The following is a 14,260-nucleotide window of genomic DNA, read 5'->3' on the forward strand; positions in this document are numbered from 1 at the left end:
CAACAAACAACTAAACAGAGACAGGTGTTCAACCTTGTGATTTCATAGAACCAGGATTGCACTGTCAACCCGTGCATTTCCTGTTTTGGGATGTATTGTGAGTGTGTGTTTGACCAAAAACACTTGTGTGTAAAGTGTGTCCATCCTATTTTTTGTAATTGCGCTTGCTAAAGAAAAAGCCGATGAGCAGCAGGACCACAAAGATGGCCAGGAAGATGCCCAGTGCAAGACCAGAGGGCAGAGGGTGAGGAGGGAACGCCCCATACACATACACACTGAACGTAGTGGTCAGCATGCAGTAGCTGCAGAAACACAGAGACAGTCAATATCATCATAAATATTACAAGATCAATGACAATCCAGTTTTAATGTGTACTATAGAATATGTATGGCAGGGTTCTTCAATTCCGGTCCTGGAGGGCCGAAACACCTCTGTTTTTCATCCTCTCCTTCTAATCAGGGGCTAATTCAGACCTGGGACACCAGGAGGGTGCAATTAACTACCAGGTAGAAATAAAAAACAGAAGTGTTTCGGCCCTCCAGGACCGGAATTGAAGAACCCTGATGTATGGCATACAAATAGTATACTGGCTATGTATTATGGGTCTTTTCCAAAATTATACTCCACTTGGTATGAAAGTATTCAACTACTGTATTCAACCTTCAGTTGATGTGCTATGCAGCCTAGTAACTAAATGCCCTCCTGAAAGAGGTTGTTTACCCTCCTGGTCCACACTGACCTGTAGCTAGGATCCACCACTATGACTTTGAACACGTACATCCCGTTGTAGTTGGGAAACAAGATTCTGTTTCTTGTGCCCATGTTGAGGACCTGATACTGGGCTTCTGGGTCAGTGATGGGCGGGCCATCAGAATCCTTGCAGCTCTTATAATTCTTAACCAGGAAGAGGAGAAAGATAAACCCCAGAGAAATGATGCTCGGTAGCCAGGTACAAAGCAAGCAGAGGGATGAATGTATGCCATCTTAATGAGAGGACGAGGACAATGTATCGGCATTTGATAAGTTGATGAATATGTTGGATGAATATTCAATTAAAATGTGGTAAATAGAGCTAGATAAGATCATCCCTCAGGATACAGGCTATATGATTATGGTTACAGTGCAAGGAGCCTCTAGTCTACAGTGCTGTGTGAACAAATTCCTATCAACCATTATTGACTGGTGATTAAGTATGAATTAAATTGAATTGTTATAGAATGTGTACATACACTCCTGGTCCAGGCGGTGTTGGGGTTAGGTTCATATTGCTGCTGGCTCAGCAGAGAGGTCCAGTTCTGGGGCTGGGAGACGCACTTGGCATCCTGGACCGACTGGAGGTACTGGTAGTTATACATGCCGTTAACTTCGAACATCACGAAGTCAGCGCTCACCTGCTCCACAAACTCATTACCGTTCCAGCTGCAAAGGGACAGGGCGGGTTTGGAGGTACATGCCATGTTCACCTGCTCTAGAAAAGGCTGTGTGGTGGGTTGGCACTGGCATTGTTACTCTGTGATGGAGTGCCATGATGTTCTATGGTCTTTGTGTGTGTGTCAACTAGTTCTATCAAAGGTCTGAACTCCACTTCACAGAGATGACAGGTTTCTTACACTGAACGTTCTACAGTAACAGCTGTTAAGGGGTTGCCCATGTGTGTATTTTGAGGGGTTTGAGGTTTACTCACAGCTCCAGGGAGGGTATCCAGGGGGTGTCGTGATAGACCAGTAGGGGGCAGAAGTAGTCTGTGATGCTGTAGGAGATGTGCAGGTCACTGGAGGCAGAGCCAGGCCGGAACAGGTGCTGAGGGTCATACACAGCTCTGGGAGGAGGAGGAGGAGGAGGAGGAGGTAGAGGTGAAGGAGGAAGAGGATAATGAGAGGAATACTAGTCGTTATAACTGACATGACACAAATATATATAATATATAATAATACCCTTCTTACAACGCTGTGATACCTTATTTTGCGCAAGGCTTAAAGGTAGACTCAGCGATATGACGTAGGTGCACAAAGTAAACAGCATAGTGGGTCAATTTCCACCACAACAAGAGCGTTGAAGCGCAAGGCTAAACTCCCCCACTGTTTTGGTCCCATACCTACTACGCTCTAACAGCGTGACACGAACGCATGCACATGCGCAGATACTGTGTGTGACTGTGTGGGAGCGAAGACTTGCATCTATCTCGCTCATCGCAATATCTGCGCTGCTGCTCGTGGCAACGTCATTTAGCTGAATCTACCTTTAATGTTCCACGAATGAAAAAGTAAAATACTCTACTTTGGCATTACAAGCATCTTTTTATAGAACAGATCATATGTTGATTAAACATTTCTATCAACCATGATAGTCTAGAATCTAGATCCATCAGTGCTCTGTGTGTCACAGCCCCGTTCGCACAACCTACTTGGGGATGACGTAAGAGAAGTTGTCCTGAAGCTGCTCTTGAGTGAATGTGCCTTTAGTGCAAGTGGTTATGTCCCTGTGGCAAAAACAACAATGACAGAAAGAACAAATGAGTTTGGACACTCAGATGTTACAGTAGAATAGTTCAGAAATGTTTTGAATGTTTTGAAAATAGGGAATACGGCATGAAGATTTATCCCTCACTTAAGAATTCGGGTATGCTTTCCAGGAGGGCATCCAACGAGAATGTGAGCTTTCTAAAACGGGAAAAAGAACAACAAACAATGTTAAGATATTAGTATGTACGAAATTCCACACTGGAGGGCCATAGACTTTTCTGTACACTGTGAGGACAAACTAACATGTCCTTTCGACGTTAACTCATACACATTGTCGTGACTGTTAGAGGGCTGTGTTTCTGACCAGGGGGTTGAAGTCTTTGCAGGACACGTTCCTTCCCATCAGGTCTACTGCGACTGTGGAGAGACTGCCTTTACGTAGACTGGAACTGACCCAGAGAAAACACAACACATCAGCAACAAGAACATACAGCACCCTCTGCTGGAGAGACCACTGTCCTTCTACCAGCTAAAACTCCTATTGCCAATTTGCCATCTATTGAAAAGTTGAGAATGCATTCTTACCTCGGCTTGAGGGTTCCGTCTGCCGCCTCCATAAATGACAACTGCTTCAGTTCAATGTCCTGCCATTCAAAATACAGCATGTTAAGAGACCGAACCCCCCCATCTAAACTGTGTCGAAATGATAATGGACCTCGATTCATACATTTTCGTGACTGTGTCCAGCACCTAAATTAAAGCTAGACAGTCAAGGAGCATAGAAAATTCCAAAAACGATGGATAGAGGACTATCTTTTGCTCATTTTGATGGCAAGGAAATATAACACATTTTCAGTGCGGCCCTCCGGACCTCATTGAAGACAGAATGCGGCCCCCAGGGCAAAATGAGTGTGACACCCCTGGTCTAGGGATTCAGTTGTACCAGGCGGTATTTCTTGGTGCCCTCTGTAGTAATGCCATCCTCCACACACTTCTCATCTACGGACAGAAGCTTAGACTCTGTAACTGTCACCTGGTCACACACAAGAGGAGGAGAACAAGGACACAGTTCAGATTCATTCATTGTATTTGCATGACAACAGTAGCACAGATCTGGGACCAGGCTACTGTGAAGGCCACGGTGAAGTTTATGAACTTCTTACCAGGGGGAAGAATTTGCAAAGAGGTGAGGGGATGTAGACAGCAGACAGGTGGACGGTGCTGCCCATGTCGATGTAGAAGAGCTCCCCTGCAAACGTGCTGTGGAACTGCTCCACCTGGAGTGGGAAGAGAAACATGGCTACGTCTCAGACGACACCTTATTCTCTATGTACTCGTGTTTTTTTCTGGATCAAAAAGGGGTTTAGTTGGTGGGCGTGGCAGGGGGCGTGGCTATGGGCGCAGTCGGCCCATCAGGTGCTGAATTTAAGCCAATTTCCAAAGCCAATGTTTATCCATGGAGCTGAGATTATTTTTTTCGGTTTTAAAGCACATTTTGGCAAAGGGCGTGGAGAAAATGTTACAGATCCACATTTTTGGTGGGGTTTTCTTATTACAATTGTTGCTTTTTTTTTGCCAATTTCCTGCAATTCTCAGAATTTCTCCATGGATCTGTGATAAATTTTTTCCGTTTTAAAGTTAATTTCCTGCAATTGTACACCTTTTGCCATGGAGCCGAGAGAAAATGTTGCAGTTTTAAAGATAATTTCCTGCAATTCTATGCATTTTCACATGGCTAATGCTGTGTTCTTTTGCTCAAACTTAATAACAAAATCAATACTGTTAAATTAATTGTTTTTGGAATTCTCAATTCCTCTGACTGTTTAGCTTTGGTGATTGTTAGTTCTCAAAGATTATATTATTTAAAAATATATAGGTCCATTATCTTTTCTACATACTTTATATTTGGTTTTATTCGTTTACATTTACACTGAAAGCGTTTTTCCATCCCGAAAATCTATTTCAATAAATGTTTTACTTATTTTTCAGTTTGGACTTAGGCCTCCCGAAAAAATGCTTAGGCAGCCCACCCAGGGGTTTCTATGGCAGAAAATGTCTGGTACTGTATGTTGGGGAATAGGATGTAATTTGCTGGTTTTACATTTGTTTTGTCTCTCTACATAGAGAATGTGATGCGTCATTTGTCATGTAGTTTATCTTCACTCACTGGGCAGGACTGAACGGGTGGTGTGGTACGTGTTAGCTCCTGCTGGACAATGATAACCTTATGGTTAAAGTCCACCCCTGTGAGCAGCAGGTCCTCCCGGGCTTCGATCAGCATCAGGTCCCCATAGTCACTGAACAGCATCAGGTTGTCCTTGGACATGTCAATGACAGACGCAAACTGAAACAGGCAGGCAGACACAGGACAGTACAATACATTATAATACAGGACAGCTCTCTGTTACTGACAGTGGATTTATCTATCCAGTCAGGACCATAGACGTCATTTTGTATAATAATACATAAGGTGTTCACCCACTCTGCCCAGAGTGGGTGAACAGTGGGGTCAGTGGGGTCTTTCAGTGGGGTCTTTCTCTAACATATCATTAACATTATATCCAAAAAGTCGGATTTCGTAACCTAATACATCTGATAATAAGCACTGAGCTCTGTTGACAGAGCGATGCCGCTTTCTCACAGGAACTTTTGAGGATTTTACATGTTGCGGTGGTCGTCTGCAAAGTTGTTTCCGCGGGTCGCAAAAATCTAAATTAGCATGACACAAGCTGAATTAAATGTAAAAGGCTTTGAAAATAAAAAATATTGCGGTACGCTCAGTGCTCCGTTGACATTTCACAGAGATACGCTTGTTTTTGTGAGATTTATTGAAAAAATTACAGACATTTCACATTAATATGAAAAGCGTATATTAAAATATGACAATACTACACGTCATGTCTCAAAATCGATATCTATCTTTCCTCTATATTGTTTTATGTCCTCCGGATTCCAGAAGAAAGATGACGAGTTAAACTGTGAGCCTCTCATTTATCCGTAATTCTAGCACAGCATCCAGTCTAGCTGACTAAATGCTCTTTTCCTGATTTCTGCCCACTTTTTTTCTCTGGCCTCCATTGATTTAGTCATCTTAATTTTGGCCATCCTACAAGGCTAAAAATTCCAATAACTTTTAAACGGATTATGATAGAGACATGAGGTTTGGAGCATTGGTTTTCTCAGAGGAGTATCTACACAATCAGCATATTTAGCATTATTTTACCCATTGATCAAAAGATGCGTTTTGGATTGGACACCCTATAATACATGTGTAAAATATACAGGCCTACAGTGTATACAGTATGTATGACAACACTGGTCAGGACTCAGAATATCTCACTACCACTTAAGGGATTTCAGAACTTGCAGTTGAAGCAGTTGCAATTGAGTTACACTATATGAAAGCAGTTCCACAACATTGTGAGGGTGGCAGGTAGCCTGTGGGGGTGGCAGATAGCCTAGCAGTTAGAGAAGCGGGCCAGCAACTGGAGAAATGCCAGTTTGAATCCCAGCTAGGTAAAATCTGGTGCGGAGTTAGCATTGAAACAATGGGTCAGCCGCTGTGCAACCGGAGGGTTGCTAGGGTCACCTAGATACCATCGCCTGCTGTTGTGCCCTTGAGCAAGGCACTTAACCTGCTATAATTGCTCCGGGGGGCTGCACAGCGGCTGACCCATTGTTTCAATGTGTCTTGGGGGGTTGGGTTGTAAGCATAAAGAACATTTACATTCTCTGCAAGTTAATGGACAAAGTACATCTTATCTGAAAAAAGCTACATGTAGAATTTTTGAATTGTAATTTCAGAAAAGGTCTATAACATATCTGCAGTAATAGTGGAATTATAGTGTTTCACAATTTCACATTTTATTTTTATTTTGGGCCAATACAACATCGCATTCTAAAATGCAGACTTTCTATTTGACAACCGAATAGTGTAGGGAATCATTGTACCATCAAAATAGCTGCGAAATATATTTTCAATGTGGACAAAACAGAAAGTAAAATAGCCATGTTACAGAGAAATGGGATGCGGGGGAGGGGGAGGGGGAGTTGTTTGGAAAGCAGTCTAGTTGTTGCAATTCACCTAGCACCTTTAATATGAACATGACATGTTAATCACATACTGTATGTACAGTACGTATGTACATCCTGAATACTTACCCTTACTGTAGTTGCCTCCAGTCCAGCCCTGCCATAATACAGTACCCCGTTGCTGGTGAGAACAGCCATTGCACCGTTGTCATCTAACCACACACAAGAGGGAGGATTCAGTGGTACCATGTTGGTTTAGTATAATTTACATAACACACACATCTGTGTGATTTAGTCGTGACATTGTTTTAGTCTAATTTATGACACATGAACAAGTGAGCACACACACTCACACACAGAGTTGTCAAGTAGAGATTACCTGTTTCCACCTGTAAAATGGTGACTTTAGGAGGCGGGAGGGTGGCATTCTCTTCTCCCATAATGTACACTGGCACAATCACAACGCCTGAAAACCAAAATCGGCATTAAGATATGTCAGAACAGTGAGCCGAAAGGATATTCTTTGGTCACCCACTGGTATTCTTTAAATGGACTAATATCACAAGAAGAATCCAGCATCCAGCTGAGCAGCCTCATGCATGGGGACCCTTTAGATCAGGGGTGTCAAACTCATTTTAGCTCAGGGGCCACATGGAGGAAAATCTATTCCCAAGTGGGCCGGACCGGAAAAATCATGGTATATATAACTTAAAAACAACAACTTCAGATTGTTTTCTTTGTTTTAATACGATCAACATACAACATAAAGCTGGAGCCTGAGGACAGTGTGTCCAAAATAGTACAAGCACAACATCACTATTAATCATAAAACACGTCAAGTTTATTTGAAAATTCGAAAGAAAAAGAACACACAAACACACAATGCCTCAGTGATTAACAGAACTGTTTCACAGATCACAGAACTATATCAGGGTGTCATTTCTCAGGCAGAAATGTAGATAAAAATAATGAAATCCTGTTCCCCAAACAAGTGCAAGAACCACAGAGTCAAGAATAGGTTAAATATACAAATAAAATAAAAACAATTAAAAACAATAGCACATCAACATAAAAACATATAAACATAAAGCTGGAGCCTGAGGACAGTGTCCAAAAGCACAACATCACTATTAATCATAAAACACCTCAAGTTATTTGAAAGTTCTGAGGACAAAGAACACACAAACACACAATGCCTCAGTGATTCACAGAAGTATATCACAGATCACATAACTATATCAGGGTGTCATTTCTCAGGCAGAAATGTAGATAAAAATAATGAAATCCTGTTCCCCAAACAAGTGCAAGAACCACAGAGTCAAGAATAGGTTAAATATACAAATAAAATAAAATCAATTAAAAACAATAGCACATCAACATAAAAACATATAAACATAAATCTGAAAGCGTTGCTCAAACTCCCGTAACAGTCCAGTTATTTTATCTTTGAACCGCTTCATGTCTGCCACATGTTGGGTCGCGCACACATTTTTCAGACAGGGGAAGTGAGCTGCATCACCACCGGCAAGTTGCATCTCCCACAATGACAGCTTCAACTTGAAAGAACGTATGCTGTCATAATACTGCGTGACAACTTTGTTGCGCCCTTGCAGCTGTTTGTTCAATTTTTTCAGGTGCTCTGTAACATCCACCATAAATGCAAGGTCCGGCATCCATTCTGCGGAATGAAATTCTAACACTGGTTTGCCCTTTTCTTCCATGAACTGTTCAATTTCTTCTCGTAAATCAAAGAAACGCCTCAGCACAGCACCTCGGCTTAACCATCTTACCTCAGTGTGGTATGGCAGGCCATAGATGTGGTCTTTCTCTCTGAGAAGGCTGTCAAACTGACGGTGATTCAGGCTTCTGGATCGGATGAAATTAACAGTTTGGATGACCACCTTCATGACGTTATCCATCTTTAATGACTTGCAACACAAAGCCTCCTGGTGCAAAATACAGTGAAAAGTCAAAAAATCACGTCCTCCATTTGCAGATTGCACTTTCTCTCTGAACTTTGTCACAACGCCTGCTTTTTTCCCGATCATTGAGGGCGCACCATCTGTAGCCAGGCTGACAGCGCGGGACCAGTCCACTCCGACCCTGTCCAGCGCGCCGACGAGTGCGGTAAAAATATCAGCTGCTGTCGTTGTATCTGTCATCGGCACCAACTCCACGAACTCCTCGGTGACGGTCAATGTGTCATCAACTCCGCGGATGAAAAAATGGCCAGTTGTGCAACATCTGTAATGTCCGTGCTTTCATCAATTGCAACCGAAAACGCAATAAATGACTTTACTTTTTGCTTCAACTGGCTGTCCAAATCCACTGAAAGATCGGAAATCCTGTCTGCAACTGTGTTTCTTGTCAGGCTGATATTTGCAAAAGCCTGCCGCTTTTCAGGGCACACAATCTCCGCTGCCTTCATCATGCATGTTTTTACAAATTCACCCTCACTAAATGGTTTTGAAGCCACTGCGATTTCATTAGCAATGAGGTAGCTAGCTTTCACTGCAGCGTCACTGATGTCTCGGCTGTGAGTAAACACAGACTGCTGTTTCTTCAGACCCGCCAACAGTTCATTCACCTTCTCTCATCTCCGCTGTCCTTGAAAGTTGTCATATTTGTCGGCATGAAGACTCACATAGTGGCGACGAAGGTTATATTCTTTCAGCACTGCAACATGCTCTGAACACACCAAACATACAGCTTTCCCATTCAATTCCGTGATTAAATAGGATGACCATTTTTCTTGGAACACTCTGCACTCTGCATCCACTTTTCTCTTTTTTGACAGAGACATATTGGGGCAATGAGGGTGCCAAAGCACATAATGTTAAAAGTAGAAGCCGTAATAAATATCGCGGGCAAAACAAAGTAGCTCATTGGCTGCACGTGCTTGACCTACTTGCTCTGCCCCGGTATAAACAGTTTGCTTGCTTAACACAATTGCTATTGCGCCATCCAGTGGACGCAATTGGAACAGCAGTTTATTTTATTGAAAAATTGCAGCGCATTTTTATACTTAAAAAAAAATATATATATATATTTTGTTTTTTCTAAATCTTCTCGCGGGCCGGATTAAACCCGTTTGCGGGCCTGATTCGGCCCGCGGGCCGTACGTTTGACACCCCTGCTTTAGATGGTGATTGTGTAGTACCATGGTTGGGTGAGTAGAGCAGCATGTGTGGAGACCAGATGATAAGGTGGCCTCTCATGCCTGCTGGCTGGATCACGTGGATGCTGGACAGCGGGTCTCGCATGGGGTGATCGTCTGTCTGCAGCGAACGACTTTCGGAAATATGCCGGAAAGAAAACTACCACACATTTTACAGCTGGTACACTGATCATGTCTGTGATTATTTGGTGACTTCAGAAAGGGCCGTGGTCAATCTCTCACCTTTCTTTGATTGTCTGCTAACATAGCCACAATGCTTGACACAGTGGGCATGTTGAATACCCCTATTATAAATTCCTGTGAAATGAGAGTGAAAGTTGGCTTTTGGGGTGCTGCTGACTTTTTTAAGCTTAGACCTGAGGACTATGAACTTGAATGATTTTGCATAAGTTTGATTGCTACGGTTAACTTCAAATAAATGTAAAATAACTTTGAGATGACACTGACTGACAGAGTATCCAAGCTCACCGTTGCCTTGGGGGCCATAGGGAGGTTAAAAAAGGAGCTGCCTCCATTCGAGGACATGTAGACCTGTTGGTCCTCAAGAGCACTCCCCAGATTGTACAGAAGAACAAAAGAGCTCACATCCTGTTGACAAAAAAAAAATAAGACACAACACATCACATCACACAGCCATTCACAGCAGTCTAAAACAAATGTTGAACATACTACAGTGACACACGTGTTTGATGAGAGCAAAGATTTAGCTGAGGAGTTTACCATGCAGGCCTTGTCTTTGCTGAAGCAGCACTGTAGTGCAGATACAGTAGACACTGTGGATTTCACTCCTGAAACAAGAGGTCTGTGATGATCACTGCAGGACAATGGTTTTAATGAGCAGAAAGTAAATGATAGGAGGACATTAGGAAACCATTGCACATTATTTTCTACTAACACTTGATATTTTAGGTGCATGGACATGGTTATATGCTCCAAACCTTGAGCAGGAGTCCATGTCCCTTTAGTTAGAGAGTATAAGTACAACTTTCCGTCGATCACAATTGCAAGGTTGTCCAACACAAAAACTGCAGAACTCACTGACCCCTGAAGCTTCTACAAATATGAGAAATGGTTATGAACTTCAATAAACATTAGTAACGCATGACATCAGTAATAGGCATCTGGAGTAAATATACAAGTTATCTATGTCATATCAATCCCACTTGGCATTATTCTTCAAATAATGTGGTATCTTACATTTAATTTGTTGGAGGTAGCTAAAGATAGTGTATTGGAAAGTGGGAGCACAATCTTGCTATATATTCACGACGTGAACAAATTATAGAGATAAATTACACATTGGTGGGTTGAGGGGAATTTGTACAGAGACTCACATCAGCCCCTTTATATTGGAGTGGAATGGCTGATTCCTCAAATAATGTCATTGTAATGAGGATCCACTTCCTGTTATTGGAATGAGAAATGAGGCGAGAACATTTTCAAGAAAACCACTGTGCTAAACAAGATTGGAAGAAGTTGCTAGCTAGCCTAGTAATAGCAAAATGTTTCACCCCATGTACAAGGCCATTTGATTGTCGCAGTGACTTCGAACCAGAGCTGGTCGTTTCTCCGCAGAATACAAGAATGTCTGATGAGAAACATTGAGATGGTTAACTTTATGTTAGCTAGCTAGCTAGAGGTTGAACAATGGAAGACATTCCCTGTGCATAGAAACTGGGTCAAAATTCACCGCAGGTGGCGCTGGACTCGATCGATCCTGCCTTTCGACATCTTGTTTGGTTGTGGAAGACCATAGAAAACCTGGACTTTGAATAACAAAGTTATAAGGTACAACAATAAACTATGTAGTGCAAAACGAGAGAGATAAAATTTCATTTTGTCTATCAATAATAATGACAGGTCGTATTTTCCTAATTAAAATACATTTTAAAAGAAACATTAGTCTTGCCTAGCGATATGAGGCTTGAACTTGGCTAGCTAGCTAGCTAGGTGGTTACCTGACTTCTTCATTGGTAGAAAATGGCAAAACGGACATTATTATAATTATAAAAATAGGTTTAGCATGCGTCCGCCACATTGTTGAATAAAATTGTTCACGTATATTAGGTTGCTAAGTATTGCTGTTTTTAGTGACTGAGAATGCGCTGGACTGCGCGGGTAACGATCTAGCGTTAACTGCCTAGTGGGAGAGGAAGAGGCGATGCTTCAACCTGATCTCAGAGGATTTTGTATTATTATGTACGTAAACCCGAGAAATGCGGTTTCGTATATGTTCCGAATAAAAATGTGTATGATATGTGACGAATTGCGTTTCGTACAATATGTTACACATTTTCCAAAACGTATTATATGTTACCAATTCCAATTTGTTGTTGCTAATGTTAGCTAGGCGGCTATCTCTAAAATTAGCTAGGCTAGGGGTTAGGGTTAAGATTAGGAGTTAGGTTAAAGGGCTAAGGTTAGGGTTAGCTAAAGGGGTTAGGGGAAGAGTTAGCTAACATGCTAAGTAATTGCAAAGTATACTGAACAAAAATATAAATGCAACATGCAACAATTTCAAAGATTTTCCTGAGTTACAGTTCATATAAGGAAATCAGTCAATTGAAATAAATGAATTAGGCCCTAATCTATGGATTTCACATGACTGGGCAGGGGTGCAGCCATGGGTGACTTGGGAGGGCATAGGCCCATCCACTTGGGAGCCAGGTCCACCCACTGCAGAGCCAGACCCTGCCAGTCAGAATGATTTTTTCCCCACAAAAGGGCTTTATTACAGACAGAAATACTCCTCAGTTTCATCAGCTGTCTGGGTGGCTGGTCTCAGACAATCCCGCAGGTGAAGAAGCCGGATGTGGAGGTCCTGGGCTGGCGTGGTTACACGTGGTCTGCGGTTGTTAGGCCGGTTGGACATACAGCCAAATTCTCTAAAACAAAGTTGGAGGCGGCTTATGGTAGAGAAATTAACATTCAATTCTCTGGCAACAGCTCTGGTGGACAATCCTGCAGTCAGCACGCCAACTGCATGCTCCCTCAAAACGTGAGACATCTGTGGCATTGTGTTGTGTGACAAAACTTTTGTTGTCCCCAGCACAGGGTGCACCTGTGTAATGATCATGTTGTTTAATCAGCTTCTTGATATGCCACACCTGTCAGGTGGATGGATTATCTTGGCAAATGAGAAATGCTCTGTAACAGGGATGTAAACACATTTGTGCACAACATTTGAGAGCAATAAGCTTTTTGTGTAAATGGAACCTTTCTGGGATCTTTTATTTCATCTCATGAAACATGGGTCCAACACTTTACATGTTGTGTTTATGTTCAGTATAGTTGCTAATGAGCTAAAATGGTAAAGTGGTCCATGATAAGATTTGAACTCGCAACCTTTGAGTTGCTAGACATTCGCGTTATACTCCCATCCATCCATCCATCCATCCATCCATCCATCCATCCATCCATCCATCCATCCATCCATCCATCCATCCATCCATCCATCCATCCATCCATCCATCCATCCATCCATCCATCCATCCATCCATCCATCCATCCATCCATCCATCCATCCATCCATCCATCCATCCATCCATCCATCCATCCATCCATCCATCCATCCATCCATCCATCCATCCATCCATCCATCCATCCATCCATCCACCCACCCACCCACCCACCCACCCACCCACCCACCCTGACCAACCACCCTCCTTTCGTTTTTGCCTTAAGTAACCTTCTGTCTAATGTAACCATACCAAACGTAATATATCATACTAATTTCAGTGTTCCAGATTTACATTTACTATGTTATGTCTAGCCTATGAGAGCAGGCTGCAACCTGGTCTCAGAGCATTTCCTATTATTCTGTATGTAAATCCTCCTACACTCCCATTTCGTATATTAACCTTTACAGGATCGGTGTCCAGTATATGGGATGGTTGAGCTAACATGTGCTAATGTGATTAGCATGTCTGTTGTAAGTAACAGCAAACTTTCCAGGACATAGACATGTCTTATATGGGCAGAAAGCTTACATTATTGTTAATCTAACTGCACTGTCCAATTTACAGTAGCTATTACAGTGAAAAAATACCATGCTATTGTTTGAGGAGAGTGCACAACAACAAAAAACGTATCACGGCAACTGGTTTGATACATTCACCTCTGAAGGTAAATCATGTACTTACATTCAGTAATCTTGCTCTGATTTGTCATCCTAAGGGTCCCAGAGATAAAATGTAGCATAGTTTTGTTTGATAAAATCAATTTTATATTCAAATGTAGGAACTCGGTTCTACAGTTTGAACCCCTGCTGTCTCTGGCGCCACACCCACCCCGCCCGGCCATCTAGATGTGTGAAAGTTAGTGAATAAGCTAATGATCCATCATGTATGACATTCCTGGGAGTGTGTAAACTTACATTTTGTATTACCATATCATTCTTGTATGTTCTCTATAGTTATGCCTGTGTTTCTCAAATGACTGCCTTGCCTAGTTCACCAACTACTTCTCAGATAGCGTTCAATGTGTCAAATCGGAGGGCCTGTTGTCTGGACCTCTGGCAGTCTCTATTGGGGTGCCACAGGGTTCAATTCTCGGGCCGACTCTATTCACTGTATATCAATGATGTCG

General features: G+C 42.3%; 1 protein-coding gene across 1 annotated transcript; it reads right to left on the reverse strand.

The window, feature by feature from the left end:
* Nucleotides 1-93: 93 nt before the first annotated feature.
* Nucleotides 94-11,404, reverse strand: LOC311149547 (cation channel sperm-associated auxiliary subunit delta-like; the record flags this gene model as incomplete). The annotated part of the gene is made up of 20 exons (XM_084186723.1): nucleotides 94-302; nucleotides 741-895; nucleotides 1,231-1,420; nucleotides 1,686-1,820; nucleotides 2,406-2,480; nucleotides 2,609-2,661; nucleotides 2,828-2,912; nucleotides 3,049-3,107; nucleotides 3,407-3,496; nucleotides 3,627-3,740; nucleotides 4,631-4,807; nucleotides 6,625-6,707; nucleotides 6,875-6,961; nucleotides 9,656-9,812; nucleotides 9,896-9,970; nucleotides 10,142-10,261; nucleotides 10,394-10,461; nucleotides 10,612-10,726; nucleotides 11,008-11,077; nucleotides 11,364-11,404. 20 exons carry the CDS (start codon nucleotides 11,402-11,404, stop codon nucleotides 146-148), a joined length of 2,106 nt encoding a protein of 701 aa, XP_084042849.1. The 3' UTR covers nucleotides 94-145.
* Nucleotides 11,405-14,260: the final 2,856 nt, after the last annotated feature.

Source organism: Coregonus lavaretus, assembly GCF_964263955.1.
Source record: "Coregonus lavaretus genome assembly, chromosome: 22".
NCBI classification, from domain to species: domain Eukaryota; kingdom Metazoa; phylum Chordata; class Actinopteri; order Salmoniformes; family Salmonidae; genus Coregonus; species Coregonus lavaretus.